The 22647-nt window shown below is 49.9% G+C and overlaps 1 protein-coding gene and 1 pseudogene across 6 annotated transcripts in view; both read left to right on the forward strand.

Moving 5' to 3' along the window:
* Positions 1–1289: 1289 nt before the first annotated feature.
* Positions 1290–22647, forward strand: part of LOC147605296 (triphosphate tunnel metalloenzyme 3-like) — a 41539-nt gene continuing 20181 nt past the window's right edge. For 2 of the 6 annotated variants that reach the window (XM_086794196.1, XM_086794198.1), the window contains exon 1: positions 1291–1936. In XM_086794196.1, coding sequence (XP_086650322.1) covers positions 1351–1936 — 586 coding nt within the window. In that variant the 5' untranslated portion in view covers positions 1291–1350. The other 4 variants (XM_086794197.1, XM_086794199.1, XM_086794195.1 and 1 more) reach the window with 4 other exon arrangements.
* On the forward strand, positions 3608–6713 carry LOC147605297 (triphosphate tunnel metalloenzyme 3 pseudogene; annotated as a pseudogene).

Genomic DNA, 22647 nt, shown 5'->3' on the forward strand with positions numbered 1-22647 from the left:
TATGCCAGATGCTGATTGGGCAATTCTATTATGTCGTAATCTTGACCAATTCAGTATGGTTGAGTTCCCTAGGTAGAAAAAACTGCCTTTGATGACACTTTTTTTAAATCCAATCACCATCCACCCCAATTACCATCCAACCTCAGGGAAGTGCATTGGTTAAATCCGTATGACAAGCATGGAACAGATGAAAACCAGAAATTGTATTGTACAGAAATCCAACCTCAGGGAAGTGCATTGGTTAAATCTGTATGACAAGCATGGAACAGATGCAAACCAGAAATTGTACTGTACAGAAACAAACGGAAACATGCCCACATTGTACACTTGGACTCCATCTGGTTCTCTTCAGCGCTCTCTGTGTGATGAACATTTTTGTAGAGCACTATAAACATGCCTTTAAGCTCCATAAAAAAGGTATACATATATGGGAAGATATATGGAACAGATCTGAATGCAGATGACTTATAGAACAAGAGCTAAAATCTCTCTTCAGAGTATCACATGAAGACACTCTCCTGATTCAGAGTAGAATGCAGTTGTGGCCTGATGATAGAAAGGCTTAGATCCAACTTAGGGGGCCTTTTACCCACAAAGCTTTTGCGTGGAAGTTCAAATGTAACCTATTGCCAATCCTGCCTCTTCGCCCCCCTGAGGACCACCTTTACATTGCAAACTGAATAGAAGATGGAACATCCTCTGGGACAGGAAACAATGGGGTTTCAAATTCAAAAACATGTAGTCACCCTTCAGCCTGCTAAAAAATTGTGCTTGCTTTGGCTAGTTGCCCATAAAGCCCTATGGACGAACTCAAGAGCCCATCGTTTTGGGTATAGAAGTGGAGTATGCCCAAGATGTCATAATGCACTGGAAACAATAGAGCATCTGTTTCAAGGTTGTGCCCATAACATAGAAGCTATTACATTTTTGAACCAATGTGTAAGCCATGTATAGAACTGTCATGGCAAAATGCTATGTTGCTCTTTGGAATGTCATTCGTGCTGAATATCTCTGGGCTATTTGGATTCAAGGAATAACTGTCTGTTTAAGAATGCACAGAGCAATTTGATGCACGGACTGAGATGTGAACTGTATGTGCAGATGAAGATGCTATATAGAACGAGCATGAAGGCGTGTGAAGTGCAATACACAAAAAAATGCAACAGAAGAGACCCTGTAGATAATGTGTTAGCTCAAGTTAGAATTAGGCTTCTTCAAAGCTTGGATGATCTATCTTGCTCTGTCTTAAAAAATAAAAATAAAAATAAAATTTTAGTGTGATTTTTGACTTACGGCTAATGAGTCTGAGTCTACATGTGTTCGCGTGTAGAGTGACAATAGGGCTTAGCCATGGAGGTGGAGGTAAAGCTGCGTTTGCCCTCGGCGGAAGCCTATCAGCGAGTGGCAGACTTGCTGGCGGCAAATCACAGGGTGAACCACCTGCAAGAGAACATCTTCTTTGACGGGATCAAGGGCGAGCTGAGTGCGAAGAGGGCGGTGCTTCGCATGCGCTTCTACGGCGGAGACGCCAAGTGCGTGGCCTCGCTCAAGGGCAAGGCCACGATCGTGGATGGCATCAGCAGGGCCTCGGAAGAAGAGGAAGAGGTTGGGGACGTGGCGATGGCGCGGGCTTGCGTGGCGGAGCCAGGTAGGCTCGTAGCGTTGGACTGCGGCCTCATTCGCAAGGTGTGTGAGGATTTCGAGGTGCGAGAGTTTGTATGCATGGGCGGTTTCCGAAATGTGAGAAACGTATTTGAGTGGGAAGGTCTCACCCTGGAGCTCGACGAAACGCAGTTCGACTTCGGCACCGCATACGAAATCGAATGCGAGACCACAGATCCACAGAAGGCCCGGATCCTTCTAGAAGATTTTCTGACCCGCCACAGTATTCCCTTCTCTTACTCCACCACCTCCAAGTTTGCAGTTTTCAAATCAGGTACATTGCCGTGACCATTTTACATTTGAGCTCTTTTGCCATTCTTCTATATCCATCATATGTGCTGCCTCATTGGGGTAGCTTGGATCCTAGAATCTCAACAATACATGCATGCATATGCTTATGTGCTTTTGCAAACATACTAAGTTGTGTAGATTATGATATCATTCTCTCTCTATTATGTTGGAGCTAACAGGGCAAAAAGGCTATTGACTGCTTGATATTTTGGTGAGATTTTACTGAGATCTGGTGTAATAATTTGTTTTTGAGTTGAAGGGTTGAGGACTGCGCTGACTACCTAACTTGCTGCTACCCAAATCAGGGATTAGCTGGGGAATTAGCCATGCCCACATGTGTGTACGTGACATTGACGGGATTCCAACCTTTGACCTTTGTTTGGATGACTGTCATCATCCCTTGTCTGCACATGGACTCCAAAATTGTCATCCTTCCTTTCTCCTGGGCAACCTTGGCCTTAACTGAAAACCCTTGACTTTGACTGAGAACCCTTCCATTTCTCAGATTCCACTCCAAGTCTGATGTTGAAAATTGTGCATCTGTTCCACTTTGTCCCCTTCTTACAATCTAATTTTTGTGATTGAGAATTAGAATTCCTTCTCCAAGGGTCTTAAAGATCCTGACACGGATGGTTCAAAAAGAAGAGTCACCCTCGATGAAGACCTTGTTCGAAGAGTGGTGAGGCTTTGCACTTGCAAAAACATGTTTTGCTATCATCCTTCACTTGACCACCACAACCGCCACTGGAGGCCTCTAACATATCTCACCAACCTTGGTTCAATCTTGTCAAAACTCTCAAGCCTTGCATTGTGGACCAAGAAGATCTACAAAACCCTTGGCAATTGAAGAGGGGTGTCGCAAAAGCATCAAGACCTCTTGACTCCCCAAGAAAAGGAATGAAGGGTAGGAAGTAGAAAAAGAGTCGAAGAAAGTAGACACAAGATAGTGTAAATGCTGAAGAAAGTGCACAAAAAGAAAACAGAAGTGGTGGGGGAGATGTCGAAGGAAATTTTGGTTGAGAAAGGGAACACACACAGGCACACCGTTAATGCACACAACTGTTCACTAAGGGCTCAGCACTTCATTGAGACACATATTACATTATTGTTAAGTGCCTTGTTCAATTATATTTCATGGATAATAGAGTGGAGGTTTTGGGAGAAAGTAATAAATATACACTTCTTCTTTTGGCGAAGCCTATGCACATAATCAAGAAGGACCTCCTCAAGTTTTGGAGAAAATTTTCATTTTACGAATGTGGTTGGTAAACACCAATGAAATCCGGTGGATATGGGTTCTTACTTTGCAATGCTTGGTCAAGCTTCCACCAACACACCCCAACACTCAAATAAGTGTATGATATTGTATGAAAGTGCAAGGGACCATTTTTCATGTACAAGCTTTATATGTACCAATGTATTTGACCTAGAGTAGGGGTGCAAAATATAACACTCACATAGACACATTATCTTATTACCTAATGCATGTGCACATTACAATCCTAGAGTAGAGGAGGGGCACCCGGCTTTGGTGAAATATAGCAAGGTTTTTTTGTTTTTTAGTTTAATTTTTGACAGGCATTTTGAAATTTTGCAAGTATCTTACGGCTAATGAGGTTGAGTCTACATAGTAGAGTGAGAACAGGGATTAGCGATGGAGGTGGAGGTAAAACTGTGCTTGCCCGTGGCGGAAGCCTATCAGCGAGTGTGGCAGACTTGTTGGCTGCAAATCACAGGGTGAGCCACCTGCAAGAGAACATCTTCTTCGACGGGATCAAGGGCGAGCTGAGTGCGAAGAGGGCGGTGCTGTGCATGCGCTTGTATGGCGGAGATGCCAGGTGCGTGGCCTCGCAAGGGCAAGGCCACGATCGTGGATGGCATTAGCAGGGCCTCGGAAGAAGAGGAAGAGGTTGGGGACGTGGCGATGGTGCGGGCTTGCGTGGTGGAGCCAGGTAGGCTCGTAGCGTTGGGCTGCAGCCTCATACGCAAGGTGTGTGAGGATTTCGAGGTGCAAGAGTTTGTATGCATGGGCGGTTTCCGAAATGTAAGAAACGTTTTTGAGTGGGAAGGTCTCACCCTGGAGCTCGACGAAACGCAGTTTGAGTTCGGCACCACATACGAAATCGAATGCAAGACCACAGATCCACAGAAGGCCAGATCCTTCTAGAAGATTTTTTGACCCACCGCAGTATTCCCTTCTCTTACTCCACCGCCTCCAAGTTTGCAATTTTCAAATCAGGTACATTGACCATTTTACATTTGAGCTCTTTTGCCATTCTTCTATATCCATCATATGTGCTGCCTCATTGGGGTAGCTTGGATCCTAGAATCTCAACAATACATGCATGCATATGCTTATGTGCTCATGCAGACTTATTAAGTTGTATAGATTATGATATCATTCTCTCTCTATTATGTTGGAGCTAATAGGGCAACAAGGCTATCAAATTTGAGAATAGTTAGCCTTTAGTGCACGCAAAGGAGGCTACTACACATACTTCTTTTTCATGACTGTGGCTGCTTGATATTTTGGTGAGATTTTACTGATATCTGATGTAATAATTTGTTTTTAAGTTCAAGAATTGGAGACTGCCCTGACTAACAACTTTTATATTTAGAGATGCATACATGTACACATAGCAAAGCTTTGTGACTTTAAGTGGTCATTGTAGATGCAGCAAAGCACTGGTTGATCTTCACCTGCAGCTTTGTTGGATGTATGCTCCATGGCTTGGCTTCTGCTGTCACATGCATGTGCCATGACCATTTTGATTATTCAAACAACTAGTCAATTGTCGCATGCATCCCCAATGCCATGTGGACATGCTGTATAGATGAGTGCAAGGACTGAGGCTGGACAATGTGCAGTTTTTGACAAGTTGGTGGTGTACCGTCAGGGTGGTCAAGTCAGGTCGTGCAAGTCATGCACAATCCAGTCCTTTGCAAGATGTAATTATGTACAGGGTGTCGGGGTTCTTATTAGACATTTGTTGGGCATTGGACAACCCAAGCATAGTCAATAAGGTCTTGCCCAAGTCACTCAGAAATGCTGCAAGAACTGGACAACACTGTATATGGACAGCAAGCACAAAGGAGAAAAGAAGATCATTGCCGATATCACCAGAAAAGGTAGTACATCATGTGGAGCAGCATGAGGGAGGTCCCATAGAGGCTGCCTATCATTGCAGAAGCTGAAAAATGAGATGATCTAAGGGAAAAGGGGGCCAGCCCTTTTATACTACCTCAGTATGCTAGTCGGCCAGCTGTAGCAAGCCGACAACATGGCTGTAGCAAAAAAAAAGCTATAAAATGCCTAAAAAATACCAAAAAATGGTAGAAAAATTGTTGGATAATCTCTGCTAAAATATGCCAATGCAAGGCTTCATATGGAGCCAGATACAAGCATGAATATGCATGGGAAAGTCCATTTGGGGATGAAATAATTTCCAACACCTGCTCTTCAGCACCAGATGGGTAGACTAGGTCCGGTATGCTACGAAAAATCCTCCAAAGAGTCTGAAGGAACAACCTCCTCATAAAAGGCACAAAGCTCGTGAAAATATGGTACATCTGAATACCGAGAAGGTCTCCGGAAGGAGCCACGAGAAGATCGAGAAGATATCGATGACAAAACAACAGGATCAATCTGGAGAGAGAAGCCCTCAGGAGATGGAACCATAGATGGTTCCGAAAAATGTGGTACCTCCTCTGCATTTGCAACAAATATTAGGACTGAAGTAGAATCCTCCTCTGAAGAAGAAGGAAATGAAACAACCACTGGAACAAACTGATCATCAGTGATAGCTAAATTTGCCAGTTTCGAAGTAGAAACAGGCTCCAAGATAGTGGAAGATGCCTCCTCTGAAACATAAGAAGGAGAAGCAACTGCCAGGAGAGAAGCCACCAAAGTAGGAAGCTCCAGAATATGTGAGCATATCTCAACAAAATCATCCACCTGCTTTGTAGAAGAACCATTATCCTCCTCCGAAAGAAGGAGAGAAAATCTGCAATAATAGCATCAGCATGTCTTGAGTTTGAGGATCCAGCCCTTCCTGGGGGAGTTGATTCATGCTACCCAGACAGGATTCATCAAGGAGCGTAGTATCCTTGACAACATTTTCACCTTCTGGGAGGCGACGGCCCGAGCTAGATTTCTTGGTGAGGACCTGGTCGTGATGCTTCTCGATTTTGAGAAGGCATATGATAGAGTCGATTGGGGTTTCTTAGAGGGCACTATGCTTCGCCTGGGCTTTGAGCCAGGTTGGATTAGAGGGGTGGCGGCTTTGTATTCTACAGCTCGCAGCCAGGTGTTGATTGCAGGAGGACGGGGGCCGAGTTTTGAGCTGACCAGATCAGTCCGTCAGGGGTGTCCCCTTGGCCTTTTTCTTTTTCTCTTCTTTGCGGAGGCTATGAGCATGTATTTGACGGCAGAGGAGGTTTTTGAGAGGACTCCAGCTCCCAGTTCGGGGGGAGGACCTGCTCGATGCTGAGTTTGCAGACGACACGGGCTTATTTTTGCATGGCCAGGAGGCCAATCTTCTTCGGGCAGAGCAGTCGCTCCAGGTTTTTAGTGCAGCTTTAGGAGGATTGATCAATTGGCGCAAGACAGTGGCCTTTTGGATCAGTAGCGCTCCCACTCTGGCATGGAGCCCGGACCCCGGCTTTAGATGGATTCCTCTTGGCACAGCAGTGCGGTATTTGGGATGCCAGATTGGACTAGATTTGTCACGTGAGCAGCAGATTGCCCCGCTTCTTCTGAGCATTCGGGAGAAGCTTTTGTATTGGAGTACAGCTCGACTATCCTTGGCCGGGAGGGTGGTGGTGGCAAATCAGGTGCTGTTAGCGACCATGTGGTACATTACGTCTTGCTGGATCTTCTCGAGCTCTTGCATCAGCCAGGTACAGAGGTTGATTAGGAACTTTCTTTGGTCTGGGCGGGACGGTCAGCCAGCTCGGGCAAAGGTTGCATGGGCAGTTATTACACTTCCGTTGGCTCAGGGAGGCTTGGGCATTATAGATCCAGTCGATCAGAGTAGAGCCTTATTGGGGAAGCTTATTGTTCGGGGGTTGCTTCCAGGCGCTGAGCCTTGGAAAGAGCTTCTCTTGCAGCGGCTGCAGGCTCGGGCTCCCCCAGCAGGGGGCACTTGGGCACCAGAGATTTGATGGATCTTCATAGAGATGAGGAGGACAGGCCTCAATAGAGGATGGGAGGACAGATTTGCTTTGAGCATCCTAAGAGCTTGGGAGCTGCTGAGACCGGGGCTCTCTCAGCGACCTCCTTCTTGTGTTGAGGAGCGGGCCAGACAGCCGCTCATCTGGAGCCCAGCGGTTCGCACAGAGCAGGGTCATATGCTGGGTTCTCGGCCTCGTCTAGCCTGGGGACCTTTGGCGGCAGGCCTAGCACGTAGCTTTGGAGACTGGCAGGCCTTTTGCAGTCTACCAGAGGAGATCCAGGTGGAGAGGCTGAGTCACTTCAGAGGGGGGTTGATTATGAGGGATGACATTCAGGAGGCACTCACAGAGGAGTGGTTCACGCCTATCGAGCTAGTGGCTCCACGGTGGATGGGAGCCTTTACACAGTTGGAGATCTTGATTGCTGTCAGAGCTTGCACTGAGGATGGCAGATGCCTCTACTATGAGATTCAGGATGAGGGCAGACTTCAGAGAGTGGAGGTGGAGTCGCCTTTGGTTGCAGAGTGCACCTTTCAAAGGATACGGGTAGTGGCCGCCGCTTCTCGGAAGTGGCATATTGACCCAGACCCTGCAGGTGTGCTCCCGGATTGGCGCATATGGACATATGCAGCGTGCCCCTTGGCCCGCCACCACAGTGGGACCCTGGTGAGTACGAGTGGCACGATCCTTATGCATCCCTTGAGGCCATAGAGATTACCTTTTTTCAGTATACTGTTCGGTTGGGACGGCATATTTTGACGGCGAGGAGGATGGTCTCTCCAGCTGCAGCGGGGCACTAGAGGCTACAGGGACTCTCATAGGAGTTTCTGGAGGATTTTTGGGCCCGGCTCTGGGCTAGTTGACAGGCCCGCAGGATCTCGACTTTCCAGTGTGGCTGGTCGCCCACCACAGGGGCTCAGCAGTTGGCACATGGCTTGTCTACAGCGGTCTTCCGGCGGCCTGCGTCCGATATGCGGCCACCACCCTATGGAGACACAGAGACATTGCCTTTGGGACTGCCCTCAGGCGCAGCTGATTTGGCTGTGGATGCTGCGTATTCTGGCCCCCCTCTCTCCATAGGGTACGTATACGTGGGGTGCCGCTGCTTGGTCGACTTCGTCAGGGCCTGCTATGGGCTATGAGACGGAGCAGGACAGCCAGGCCATCAGATTCATTAGGGGCCAGCCTCGCCTTGTTCCTTCACCGGATTTCTCTTCCGCCAGCTGGACACAGGAGAGGGATCTACGATGGGAGCTCCTCAGCAGCATCACCATCTGGTTCACCTGGAAGGCCCGGTGTTTCAGCGCCTTTGAGGGGAGACTGGAGCCACCAGCAGAGACTGTTCGGGGGATCTGGCAGGAGTTGATCCACACCTTGCGGGGACAGTACGACCGCATTTGGGGCGACTCGGATGAGGCGATCTTGCGGCGCCAGGCCTTTCACACCACCTGGCGCAGCGGCCCCTTCTATACCCTTCACGCGGGGTCCCCCCGCTGGCACTACAGGCCACCTGTTTGGCTTTTCCCCCCTCCTATTGTATGATATAGTCATTCAGTTCTTTGTACTGATACTTGTACTTTTCAGCACCTAGGGAGAGTCTCCCTGGCTGCCCTGCTGTTTTCCCTGCTCTGTTCTTTCTTGTGAGCAGGAGAGGATCTTTTGTAGCCCTACGGGCGTTTTTTATAACTAATGAAAGGATCTTTTCTCAGAAAAAAAAAAGGATCAGATGGTTACAAAAGAGAATGAACTTGCCTACTTAAAGGCTCCCTTAAACCCATAGTTTTTATTGCTCACCATGCAATCATGTGTAGGAGTGTTTTAGAGAGTATATGAAGATGGCTTTACGGCTTATTGAATGTGCAAATTATGGAGACAATGTGAAAACATCTACTAAGAGAAGGAAATATTTTTATACCAAAAGCTTTACCGCACATTACTTGTCTTACCTTATGTGGCAGATTGTTAGCCTTGTGGGGCACGGTTGAGGGCTGTGAGGGCAACGTGGGCACGGCTGTCCCGTGCGGTGTCACATGCGGAAGCCTCTGTGGCCAGATCATCACTCAATGGAAAACGCAGCACTCCCACTGGATGCTTGATGCACAAACTAAAAACGCAAGAGAGAAAGCAGTGACCTAACCTACTCAAAATCTTTTTTTTTTTTGGGGGGGGAAACGATCCTTCTATTAGTTAATGAGAAAACGCCATAAGGCTACAAAGCTCACCTCACAAGGAGGGATAATAAACACAGTGAACACCGGAGCTCCACCCCCGTGGTGGCTGGCCGCTCTCTGGGGGGGGCTACCTAGTAGTACATGCGGGAGGTGAGAAGAGCCAAACTGGAGGCCTGTAGTGCCAAGTGACATCCTCGCCCCTCGTGATGAGGAAAGGGCCAGGCTGCCAAGTGCGGAGGAACGCCTTGCGGCGACCTCTCATGCGATCCGAGTCGCCCTGAAGTTTCCCCCAGTGTCCTCTCAAGGTGTGAATGATGTCCACCCAGAGGGCCTGTATGACCTCCGCCGGTGGAGTCGCCTGGCGGTCTATGGCCTCCCTGCATCGGGCTCTCCATATGTGCCAAGCCGTCATGCTGCTGATCATCTCCCATCTGTGCCCGTCCCCCTCCTGGGAGACTGCCGAAGAGAAGTCTGGCGTCGGAACCACCGCCATCGCCCTGTCAGAGACCTGGATGGTCGCACTACCAGGGACGTCCTCATATCCAAGGGCCGGGCCGTTGTCCGTGGCCCAAGCCACCGCACCCCACGTCGCCATCATCTCACCTGGCAAGCCTGCAAAAACCATCCTGAGAGCGCGCTGCCAGACCTGCTGTGCCTGTGGGCAATCCCATAAGCAGTGCCGCTGCGACTCTTGTGCATGGCCGCACCGAGGGGGGCAGGATGCTGGGTGTCTGCCAAAAGCTAGCCAAGCCCCCACAGCCAGTCCTCTATGCGTTGTAAGCCAGAGAAAAAGCGTCACCTTCCGGGGCAAGAAGCTGGCCCAAAGGCGCTGCCAGAAGTCCCTAAGGAAGGCATGGGAGAGCCCCTGTCGCCGCCAATGCTCGGCCGCCGCCGGGGTGTCCGCTGTCCTGTGCCTCTGGATCCGCCGCCCCAGCCGGCCTCAATAGGGGAGGACTATTCTTGGAGATTATGGGCTTGGGACAGCAGGCCTCTTATTCGCCTTCAGTGGGATCCAGGCGAGTGGCTTTGGCGAGATCCCTACTCTGCCCCTACCAGCCCAGGCACCCCCTTTTTTCAGTACAGATAGGTGCCTGGGCTGGTAGGGGCAGAGTAGGGATCTCGCCAAAGCCACTCGCCTGGATCCCACTGAAGGCGAATAAGAGGCCTGCTGTCCCAAGCCCATAATCTCCAAGAATAGTCCTCCCCTATTGAGGCCGGTGAGGGGTCTACATGCCACTGTCTCTGATGAAAGCCGACCACCCGCACCCTCTGAAAGATACAACCCTGGAACTCATCCAAATCTAGTCGGGTCCTCTGAAGCTGGCCTCCCTCTCCCACTTCGAAGGTGAGTGGGGTGACTCTCTCTGCTGAGCCGCAGACCGCTAGAAGGATCTCATGCCGAGTAAAGACGCCCATCCACTGTGGAGGTGGAGGGTCCTGTACTGGAGTCCGCCACTCCCGGGGGATGGCCGCCTCAATGTCCTGCCTCATCAACTCTCTGCCCCTCATCCCGCTGAGTCTCCTCTCCTGAGCCTCTAGAGGCAGCTGCTGAAAACATATCCAGTCGTCTAGGGACTGGGCTGGGCCGGAGCTCAACGGGCCCCACGACACGTGAGATCGCGATCCAACCATATGACCACTGGGAAGTCGGATCAAGGGGTTCCAGATCAATGGTTGCCTCAGGCGCTCCTCATCGGTGCCCGGGGGAGTCTGGAAGAGTGACAGCCTCAGATGCTCCCAGGCCCTCAGAAGGCGAGCTGCAAAACGCTCCTCGAAGCCAAGGCCCACTCCTCTGGATCGCTGCTTTGTAAAGATCCACCTGATGCTGGGGGTCCAGGGGCCGCTAAGAGAAGGAGTGCGGCTGAGAATCCTGGAAACAAGAAACTCCTTTCACGGCTCAGCGCCTGGTAGGAGGCCACGAACCACCAACTTGCCAAGCAAAGCTCGGTTGTGACAAATAGGATCAACTATGCCCAGGCCGCCTCTCCCCCTCGGCTGGGTGATCACAGCCCATGCCACCTTGGCCCTGGCGGGCCGCCCGTCGCCACCGGACCAAAGAAAGTTCCTGATGAGCCTCTGCACCTGGCCAATACACGCCCGCGAGAAGGCCCAGCAAGAAGTGATGTACCACATGGTAGCAAGCAGGACCTGGTTGGCCACAACCACTCGGCCAGCCAGAGATAAACGAGCGGTACTCCAATACAGAAGCTTCTTCCGAATGCTTAGAAGAAGGGGGGCTATCTGCTGCTCCAGAGATATGCCAATGCCCACATAGCATCCCAAATAGCGCACTGTAGTGCCAGGGGCAGCCACCACTGAAACCCATCAATTGGCCTCCAAGTCGGGGGGGGGCACAGAACTGACCCACAACCCACACGACTTGTGCCAGTTGATCAAAGCGCCCGAAGCTCTGCAAAACCTGTCCATGGCTGAGGCGAAGCGGCGGAGGTTCTCCTCCCCTCCCTGAAGATAGACAGCAGTGTCATCCGCAAACTCCGAGTCTAGGAGCTCCTCCGAGGTGCGGATGGGGAGCTGGAGGCCCCGCAAACTTGTATCCTGTGCCATCAAGAAAGTGCTCATGGCCTCCGCCACAAAAAGAAAAAGAAAGGGCGCCAAGGGGCACCCCTGCCGCACCGAGCGCGAGAGCTGGAACCTCTCTCCGTGCACGCCCTGTATCAGCACCTGGCTATGGGCCGATGTGTAGAGTGCAGAGACCCCACGGATCCACTGAGGGGGGAAGCCCATCCTCTCCATAGTGCCTTCCAAGAAGGCCCAGTCCACCCGATCATATGCCTTCTCGAAGTCGAGGAGGAGCACTGCCAGATCCTCCTGCCGAAATCTAGCCAAAGCGTAGCCTCCCAGAAAGAGAAGATGTTATCCAGGATGCTCCTATCCTGGATGAAGCCTGTCTGCGTGGAGTGGATGATGTCCGGAAGGTGAGGCTGAAGCCGCCTGCTGCTGATCGCCTTAGCAAGGATCTTGTAGGCCGTGCCTAGCAAGGTGATCGGTCTCCACTGTCTAATCTCCAGTCTGTCTCCTCCCTCTTTGGGGATCAAGTGAATCAACCCCTCTGCCATGCTGTCCGGCATGTCTCCCGACTCCATGATCTCCTTGAATGCCAATCTGAAACCCCTATGCAAGAGACCCCAGTACCTCTGGAAGAAAGCCACTCAGAGACCGTCCTCACCAGGGCATTTGCCCCGAGGAAGTGCCTGAAGAGCCTCCTCCAGTTCCGTATCCGTGAAGGGGGAGAGAAGGGAGTGCTGCAAATGGGTCGGCACAACCGGTCTCGTGAAGCTCCAGACTGCCTCCCGAGCCTCTCTCACCCTGTCATCTGCTGGCTCAGCAGAGAGCAGATCCCTGTAAAAATCTGTGGCGATCGCCCGAACCCTGGGGGGATCCACCACCACCTGGCCATCAGCCTGCCGAAGACGCCTAAGACCCTCTCGTCTGAAGCGAGGCCCTGTCGCCTCAAAGAAGTCTCGAGTCACTCTGTCTCCAGCCTGTGTCCAAAAAGAAGCCCGAGCATGGAATCGAAACTCCACCCTCCTCTCCTCGATGGATCTGATCTCTGTGCGAGCTGACTCCATCTGCTCTGAAATCCAAGGGCTCGTAGGCTCCCTCTCCTGAAGTCTCTGAAGGGAAGCTAGACTCCTCCGCAGGCTCCTCTCCTGCTCTCTGAAAGCCTCCAGACGGTCCAGGGCAGCCTGTCTGAGCATCCTACTGATCTCCTGCAAACCCCTGTCAAGATCGCTGGCTGCCGATCCTCTCCTGAACTGAAGCTCCTGCCAGACCTGCTCAACTCTGGTCGCAATCTCGGGCTCCTCTATGAGACAATCTGGAATCCGGACGCTCTAGCTCTCCTCTGGTAGGGTCATCGATCTGGAGAAGCACTGGAAAGTGGTCTGAAAACGAGGAGCCTGCAAGTATACCCACAGTGCCACCTTTATCGCAAGCCCACTCATCAATGTAAAACCTGTCGATGCGGGAAAGGTTAACTCCTGTGGCCCGTCTATCCGAGCGCGAGAAAGATAAACTCCCCTGCAACTTGCCAAACTCCGAGAGAGTCCACGGATCCTAGCCTCTCACCTGCAGCACTAGTTCCTCCCAGGCAGCGAGCTCCGGCCCATGAATGGTCTCCTGGCTGCCCCCGATCCTGTCCTCTGCATCCTCCAGCATGTTGCAATCCCCCCCTAGGCACCAATGGTCTGCCATGGGGAGGGACTGCCTAATGGTGCTCCATAACTCAGCTCTCCCGGTCGCCCCATTAGGGGCGTAAAAGTTGAGGAAGCCAATGCGGTCTTCCCCAACCCGAAGGATGATCCACTGCGCTCGACCCTGGACCAGAGTGCCATAATCCACAACCTCGGATAGAAGCTGCTCGCTGTCTGAGATGCATACTCCACCCTGGTTCCCCTGGGAGCCATATGCCGGTGACCAAAAAGTGTGACTTCTGCCTGGCAAGATCTTCCCGCAGGTGTGGGTATGCCCGGCAGAAAGGTGGTGCTCCTGGATGAAAAGGATATCTATGGGTCCTCCAACGAGAGCCCTCTGGATCTCCTGGTGAAGTCTGCCCCGACCAACGTAGCAGCGAGGTCCACCAAGACCCTGGATGTTCCATGAGAGGATCCTCATGGATGAGCTATGGCAAGTGCAGCAGCCGCCACTGGCTCACCCCTCTCAGCCGGCCCGGATGAGCTGCCCTCCACTCTGTGAGTCTTGGGCGCCGGCTTGGAGGGAGAATAGTCACTGTCTGTCCGGGTGCGGAGTCTCTCCAAAAAGAGGGTGACCTGTCTCTGTGTCCAGCCCCACTCTGCCTTCGCCCTGTCCAGGGCATAGGCGTGAGACCAATCCTCTGCATATATGTATCTAAAGGTAGGCTGCACCCTCGGGGCGGCGTGGAGGAGAATCAGTAGCACCGCCTCAACTGAGGTGTGGACTGGATCCGCCCGCCAATCTCCTATACCAAACAAGCTCATGCGGGCTGAGTGTAATCGGGTCTGCAATAGGTCCGTGAGCCCCAGGTCACTGAAGTGGTGAGAAAACTCCAATATCTGATCACGCAAAACTTCCTCTACAGAGTTGCAATCCCATGCTGTGTCTGGGGCAACACTGAGAGGAAAGGAGAAGGCCACCATGCTGCTCACGACTGAAGGAGAACGAGAGGGATGGCACACCACGCAAACTCGCAAGGGCGCTACCAGTGTCTCAAACGGGCCAGCATCCAGCTGGAGACACCTGGAAAAACCATAATCCACTGGGAGCCCCATCACTTGCGGGGGCCCCCCAGGGGAGGCTGGAGAGAACTCTGTTGGCGGGCGAAGCTATGATCGCCATCTCCACCGGCCCGGAGTGGCGGTGGAACAGCTGCTGAACTGAACTCTGGCCTACCCAGCTGCGCTGCCCCGGGGCAGTGGGTGGTCTGGAGGAGTATCCTGGAGAGGCCGAGGGAGGGATGGTGGCTCGTGGAGAGGAGGGGGGAGAGCGAGGAGAGGATGGAGAGGCATCTGCCAGAGGAGAGGTGTCAGGGAGGGCCGCCGGGGGAGGCGGGAGGGGGGGGGCTGGGGGGGGAGGGGAGGGAGGAAGGAGTGCTCTCCGAGTGAAGGGAAGAGGGGCCGAGGGTCGCAGAGTGCGGCCCGGGATCCTCAGGAATCTGCTCCATGGAGGGGGCGGGCCCCCCCGCGGGGGGAGGCGGGAGCGGGGTCTCCACCGGCGGGCACTGAGACTGAATCCTCGTCCATCGGGGTGGGACCTGTTGGCCGCCTATCCCTGACTGGAGCATAAGTGCGGGTAGGTGCCTGGACGCCAGCCGAGAGGGGTCGCCTGTCCGCCAGCCAGTCCGCCAGCCTGTGCTGCCTGTTGGCGTCTGCGGCGGTCCCTGCGGGCTGGGCGTTTCCGCCGGCGAACCTCCTGCCATCCGCCAGCCTCCTGGGACTGCGCAGTATCCTCCGCCGGGGCCTGCTCGTCAGATGATGGCGCCTGCTGAGACGAGCCAGGGATGTCTGGTCTCTGAGGTGGATGGCCACCCCTCAGGCCTCCTGAAGGGGGTCCAGAGGCGACAGAGCGTGAAGGATGAGCCCCCTTGCGGGGACAAGCGCGTGCGAGGTGGCCCATCTCCCGACAGATGTAGCACTGGCTGGGGAGGCCCGCTGTCTGAGGCGTCTCCACCACCTGCCCGAACGCCTTGCCAATGGATGACAAGAGGGGCAAGTACTCCCTGCGGAGTCCAGGAAAGCAGATAGTGATGGGGAAACCTGTCGCTAGCGGGTCAGAAGCGGGGTCAAAACCGTGAGTCCATCGCGCCAGGAACGCCCGGGATGAGCGGAGGGCAATGGGGCTCCGAGCCAGCACCGTCTGAGCTGCCTGGGGGGACTCGAAATCCACCTGGTAGTAGCCACGTCCCAAAAAATCGACGCTGACGATCTTGGTAGGCACGCCAACGACGCTGCCTTGCAGAAGGTCGCGAAGCTCTCTCCGCATCGGACGGCTACCCACTATCTTGCAGACCAAGGAGGAGGCCTCAAGAGCGGATACTGTGGAAACAAACAACTGCTGATCTGCAGCTGTGAACTCCAGATGGAGACCGGAATCGACAGGGGTAGTCGGAGCGGCTTCCATGGAGTCCTCCAGAGGGAAAAGGCCAGATACCGGGGTCACCAACGGGAGGGACACAGCCCTACGAGGAAACGGAGAGGCGGAAGGTGAGAGGATAGCGGGGGCGGAGCGGGGGGAGGGGGGAGCTAGCGGTGGGAGGAAGGGCGAGACGGAGGGGGAGGTGAGGGAGAAGGCGGGGGGAAGAGCCGCGAAGCGGAGGAGAGATGGCGGGGGAGAGATGGCGGGGGAAGAAATGGCGGGGGAGGAAGCGAGGAAGGAGGCGGGGGGGAGAAATGGCGGGGGAGAGATGGCGGGGGAGGAAGCGAGGAAGGAGGTGGGGGGGAGAGATGGCGGGGGAGGAAGCGAGGAAGGAGGCGGGGGGGAGATGGTGGGGGAGGAAGCGAGGAAGGAGGCGGGGGAGAGAGGCGGAGGAGAGGCGGGGGACGGGGGGGGGGGGGGGGGGGGAGAGGGGGGCGCGCGACGGCGAGGGGCAGCAGGGGGAGGGTAGACGGGAGGGGGGGGAATGGAGTGTAGCTCGCAGGAGCAGATCGCGCAGCGTCTAACCTACTCAAAATCTTATTCATATACTTGTTTGTTACAATGCCATGTTGGAAGCTTAGCTTCCCTTGAAAAAGGTCACTTGTACTCCTACCTATGACCCAAGTCCCAAGTGGGAACTTGAATGAATGACATAAAGACCTTGGCCCTCTTTATATAGCCCCTTGCAAATCTGGTCGACTGGACCCAAACTGGCCGACCAGCATTTAATGCTGTCGACCAGCACATTCTTGCCGTATTCCTCCTGTCGGGTTGCTGCCTGGTCCACGCCTTCTCTTGGTCCCACTCAGCCCTAAAAGATGTCTGATTATGTCCTACTGCCTGTCCAGATCAGTGCGGAAGCATGTCCACGTGGCATGCATGTGACACGCAGGGAGGGGGGGCTGCGGTGTTTGGACATTTTGGCTGAAATTCCGACTCTTATTACATATGATGATCACTTAAATTGTTCAATAGGGGGTCCTAAGGTGGACAATTGGATTTTTTCTATCTAAAGGAAATACACATACATTTTAATAAAAGATGAAAAACAAGAAGAGGAGAGAGTTAGGGCTTGAAAAGGGAGCGAGGGTCGCAACCTTTGGCTATATATTTCAAGAGGGGTTCTCCAATTCCTTTTTTTTGGGAGGAAGGCTAGTCAAAGGTTGTTGGCTAATAATCAAGGAATCCAAGGGTAGAGATTGTTTGCAATTTTGGTTTTCAAAATTTAGAATTCGATTTAGATGTGTTATTACTAGTATTGGGTGGACTTAATTGCATATTTTTATCTTTTCTTTCAAAGTGAGGAATATTGAAAATGATTGCAAGTCACTTTGTATAAGTATAGTTGTTGTTTACAATAAGAACACTGTAGAGTGACAAGATAGCTTTTTAAAAAAATTTTATTTGGATTGTTGGAGTGGTTGATACAATGATACATAAATTTAATGATATGTGGATGTGGTTAAAAAAAAGAAAGATATATTTTCTTTCTTTGGCAATGTTGTCAACGTTGGCTCTCTTTCTCTCTCTCTCTCTCTCAAGTTGGCTTCACAAAAAATCTAGTTTGATAAAATTATCAAATCATGTGTTGTAGAGTATCATTTTGAATCTTGTTTTTTAAATAATTCGATAGTGATCAATCGTTGGTTTAGGTATAATTATGTGATGGAGCCTAGTTTTGAAGTCTGTTAATTATGAGTTTGTTTTTGTATCAAGAAGTGACAAGTTGTCTAATTTTTATACAAGTCCATGCAGTAGTCACGGGCTTAGGGAGTGATTAATCTCTTGTTAAAGGTTTAGTAAGTTGTGAGATTAGGTAAATCAAATGGGTGAAAGCAAGGTTGGAGTTGTTGATTTCACGAAAAAAATGAATCTCCCCATGATAAATATTATAAAAATTTAGATCGTGATTAAATTGATCAAATCAATACGTAAAATTCTTTTAAAATTTTGATAAATTATAGTATAGATAAGAACTTCATTGAAACATCTTGCTAATCTTTAAAAACTAAGAAGATGGAGCCCATTTAAATATCCCAACTAAATTGATACTAAATTAAAGTATAATGATCTGTGAATAAAGTTTATTTGGAAAAACATCCAAAACCCATTTTAATAAAGAACAAAACAAGATGAGAATAAATATTTCGCTTCAATCAAGGATTGCAAATCTAATAAATAAGTCATTGTTAATCTATGCATAAAATTTAAAATAAAATCCAACCTTTCAAACGAGTGCATTAACTTCCTCCCACGAAGGTCTCTTCGTATGCAAATCGTTTGTTGATACAGGGGGTGGGGGAGATATTGGCTCCTCCTAGGCATTAGAGCACCATGCCCGACCTCGAAGGATCTTGGTGCAGGAGAGTGGCAGACCACTGGTCGGAGGCAGAACCACCATCAGACTTCTAGAGCAGAGCAGCACGACGAGTCTGGTAGGCCACAGGAGGACATGGTTTTGTCGGGGAACCGTTTACGAGCACTTATCTTAGCAATCCGACGACGGTGATGCCCCCCCTTCCTCCACTACCCTCGAGGAACCCATCGTCGGTCCCTCATTTTTGGATATCGTTGCCTCATCACGATCTCGCTCTAGGCACCCAGATCCCCATAAACGAGGAACTGGCACGTTCCTTTATGTTTATACATTTAAGGAGAGAACCGTGTTGCCTCTTTGCCATGCACTTTGTATGGTCTTTACACACACACACACACACACACACACACACACACACACACACACACACTTTTTTTTCACATAGACTAGAAAGGATCTATAACTTTTTTTAATGTCGATAATTGTTGGTATGACTTGAAAACTTACCTTCTTTTCATGCAACAATGTTTTGACATCAATCTCTATCATCATAAGTATACGATCAGAGCTTATGACCGTATTTGATGCTATGAACTCTCAATTCCTTTCCCCATAAGGAAATTGGTCATCTTGAACTACCACACTTGAAGTAATTCTTGTCCAACCTCTCGCTCACAATCTATTACAAGCTATTAGACACCTTTACTTGCAGTAACTTACCAAACAATGCTTATAAAAAACCTTATGTACTTGCAACAAATTTGTAATCTTTAATAGTGGAACTGTAAACCTGTTATAATGCCACTGTATGTGAACCAATCACATAAACATACTCCCGTCAAGTGTTTTTGCATAGACTGTTATTATATTAATGTATGTGAATCAGTTACATAAATACATATCCACCAATATGTGTAACACTTCGAGTCTTTGCACAGACTGCACTATAATCATAGTTCTGTTGTAACTTTGCATCGAATCAAAAATTGGGCACATAGTCAAAATCGACACTTTACAGAGTACATGTAAAAAACTTGCAGAGTAAAACAAGACTCGAAACTTGTCTGAATCGCGTCGAAACGTGCAAATCTTGAATATACACAATTATAAGATATGTTACATTGAGACAACCACTACATGTCACGATTGTGATTAACTCTCTTAATCTTTCTTTAATTACTTTTTAATCTATCATTAACTGTAAAGATACCTTTGAAGGGTCACACCCTTGCACATGGGTCACTATCAAAGGACATGTCTTCATTAAAGACACATTCCTTCACAGGGATGTGCCTCTTCAATTATACCTTTTCGGCCTCTACTTAAGAAAGGTCCTTGTCTCAATGCAATCATTCAATCTTTTCCTATAGCGTTTGTCTTATGTTCATTAATCAAGTCTTTAATCATGTTAATTAAGCTATAAAAGCTTTACAGTGGTATCAAAGTAAACTTTTTTTCGCCCCGTGACATGTCCAAATTCTAACCCTAACCCTAATCCTAAAATCAGTTAGCCCAAACCCTAAAATTGGGTGTAGCAGGTATTGAATGGAAGAGCAGGAGAGAATGTCCCATCAAGTTTAGCCCCAAACTCCCAATTTTTTGTTGATTAATGTCGGGCCAGTCATATGCATAAAATTCTTGAACAGAGGCAAGATAGCATGCAACCTATCAATAAGGGAGCTTACCTCTTCATCCCACTTCATGGAAAGGCAGCCACACCCCTTCGTGGGTTCGCTCCAGCCGGCTGCTCGTTTGAGAGTCACACGACGAGTAGATATTTTTTATTAAAAAAAAAACACAGCACAAACAAAAAAACGTTAAGGGCCTAAGGTGTAAACACAAAAAAAAACCCATGTGAGCCACAACTACCGGACCGCACTTGTTCGTGCTTGTTTGTCTCTCTTTTCGCGTGCCCCAGCTTGCAATCGCCTCCTCCTTGACGGCTCTAGCCTGCCTCAGCCCTTCGCCTCGAGTGTGCTTCTTGCTGTCCACTCTCTCTGCTTGGACCAACGGCTCCTCTTTGAAGAATCGTATGATTGACGACAACCTTCTCCCTGGTGCTTCTCTTACAGCAACATCATTTATGGTAACATTTGTCGAGTGTGATTTTTCCATTTTCTTGGGAATTAAAAATCTCACATATGTGGCGCATTAGGATATTGGAAACTCGTCACTTCATTCTTTTGCATGCTCTCCACTCATTAGGGGCCAATATCACTTTTTATGGGTTTAAGAGCACCTCCCAGATCACGTGGACTCACATTATCCTCTTCTTCGACGGCTTATGGCAGAGGAAACCTATGAATTCAGTTATTTACAGGATACATCCTCATAGTCCATAGTGCCCTCTCCTACTCGTGTTTCTCCACCGGTCTCTGTCCCTATTCCAGTGAGTGAGCCCCCCTCTTTACAGCCCACTCATTACCGTGTTTAGATAGCCACACCGACTTCTCACCTCTGAGATTTCGATGTGGGTGATCTGTGTTCGTACTTCCGCACAGGATCTGGATTATTACTGTTTTATACTAAGCCATCATCCTTATCTGAGCACTATCCTTTCCGAGTGCAGCATCATTTTTCATGAATATTGCACCTATTCTGAGAGCATTTATCCATCTTCGTTTACGGTGCATCCTTCTACACCAGATTATACACCTTTGACACCAGCAGCTGCTCCTACCCCTATACCTTCTTCTCCAGTAATAGACTCGTGCGAGCCTAGTCCTAGAGGATCGCCCTCATTATACAGAATGGACCATAGCCGCTTCACTAGCACGTAGCCTCTCCTCATTGGATTTACAGATGCCGCACCCTCCAGTCGATAGTTCTTATTAGAGCCCAGCAACGTCATCAATAGCAAAAACCCCCAGAGCCTCACCACCTTGCAGCCTCTACATGAGCATCTTCTCTCATGGCGGAACCTGTTGACACACTGTCTCCTCCAGAATGGCAACAAGCTTTGTAGCAACTTCAGCAGTAGTTCCAACACCAACTCCAGAAGTCCATGGCATCCTTGGCTTCTCAGATCCAGCAGCTCCACACGAACCGCCACTCCCACATGAGTTCAGTACCAGCAACAGCAGATGCTTCAGTAACAGTACTAGTAGAAGGATGTCATTCCTTTCGAGGTAGAAGGCGACGACCTTAAAACTCTGTATCGTCTTTTACAAACCCGTAAAACAAAGAAATTGGAAATCAAACCCCTTGAATCTTATGGTGGCGAGGGCAGTAAGCGCATCTTAGACCAATGGCTCTACGGTTATACTTTGAAACCATGACCCTTTCTAATTCTAAAAAGGTGGATTTGCGGTATCCCTCCTCAAAGACGCTGCTTTATTGTGGTGACGACAACGACAACACATCGAAAAATCGGTTACAACGTGGGAAAAATTCGAGCGGGTTCTCTGTAAGCAGTTCATACCTGCCAATGCGGATTTCCAAGCCTGTACTTACTTCACCATTTGGACCAAAATGGTTCCTTGGCCTCTTATATCTCCCAGTTCACTAACTTGATACTGGAGATTGACTCTTTGTCCCCCTAGCGGACGAACTCCATGCCTTCGTTGAAGGTCTTAACCCCACACTGCGTGCTGATGTTCAGAAATATAATCATGTCGATCTTGTCGATGCCATACGTTACGTTGAGCGCGTTGCAGACATTAACTCTCGAAATTCGACCTTTTCCGGCCAAGCTAATGTCTTTTAGAAAGCCAATGGGTCTCGTATGAACCGAGATAGTCGAAGAGAATCTTCTGGCAATAATTGTCAACAACCTCGCCGACCAGAAGGATCGTCCTCTTTTCAGTCACGACGTCCTCAGTCCTTCCAACCACGCAATTCGGATCGTGGACGGGACTAAGGACGTGACCAATCTCGCAATCCTCGTCCTTCCACTGTTCCTTATGTACGGGATCAACAAAAGACATGATTGTGCACGATTTGCAATGGGCCTCATCGTTGGTTTGAGTGCCCCAAAAGACCAACCCATCGACACAATTCTAATGCTGAACCCTTCCACTTTAGAGGAGAAACTCCCAATTGCTGACAAAGGAAAGCATACGATTAATCACCATGCTATTTCACATGCTTTGGTGATCACCGCTACTGCCATAGCTCAATCTGCCTCTTCACCGTTACCCTAGCGGTCTACTCAGGTTTTGGTTCTTCAAAGTTCTATTTCCAGTCAGCCCATTCATGTGCTCATAGACAGTGGGTGTTATCATAATTTTGTGGGAACCACCTTAACCCAGAGATTGAAGATTCAGACTTCTCAAAGTGCTATTATTTATGAAGTAGAGCTTGTCGATGGTTCCACATCCTTGTGTAACACCGTTGCCAAACACCTCTCCTTTCGAATTCAGCACTATCGTGACAAATTGGATTTCCAAATCATGTCTTTGG

The sequence above is a fragment of the Cibotium barometz genome, chromosome 60 (genome assembly GCF_041138505.1).
Source record: "Cibotium barometz isolate CiBa-2024 chromosome 60, ASM4113850v1, whole genome shotgun sequence".
Classification (NCBI taxonomy): Eukaryota; Viridiplantae; Streptophyta; class Polypodiopsida; order Cyatheales; family Cibotiaceae; genus Cibotium; species Cibotium barometz.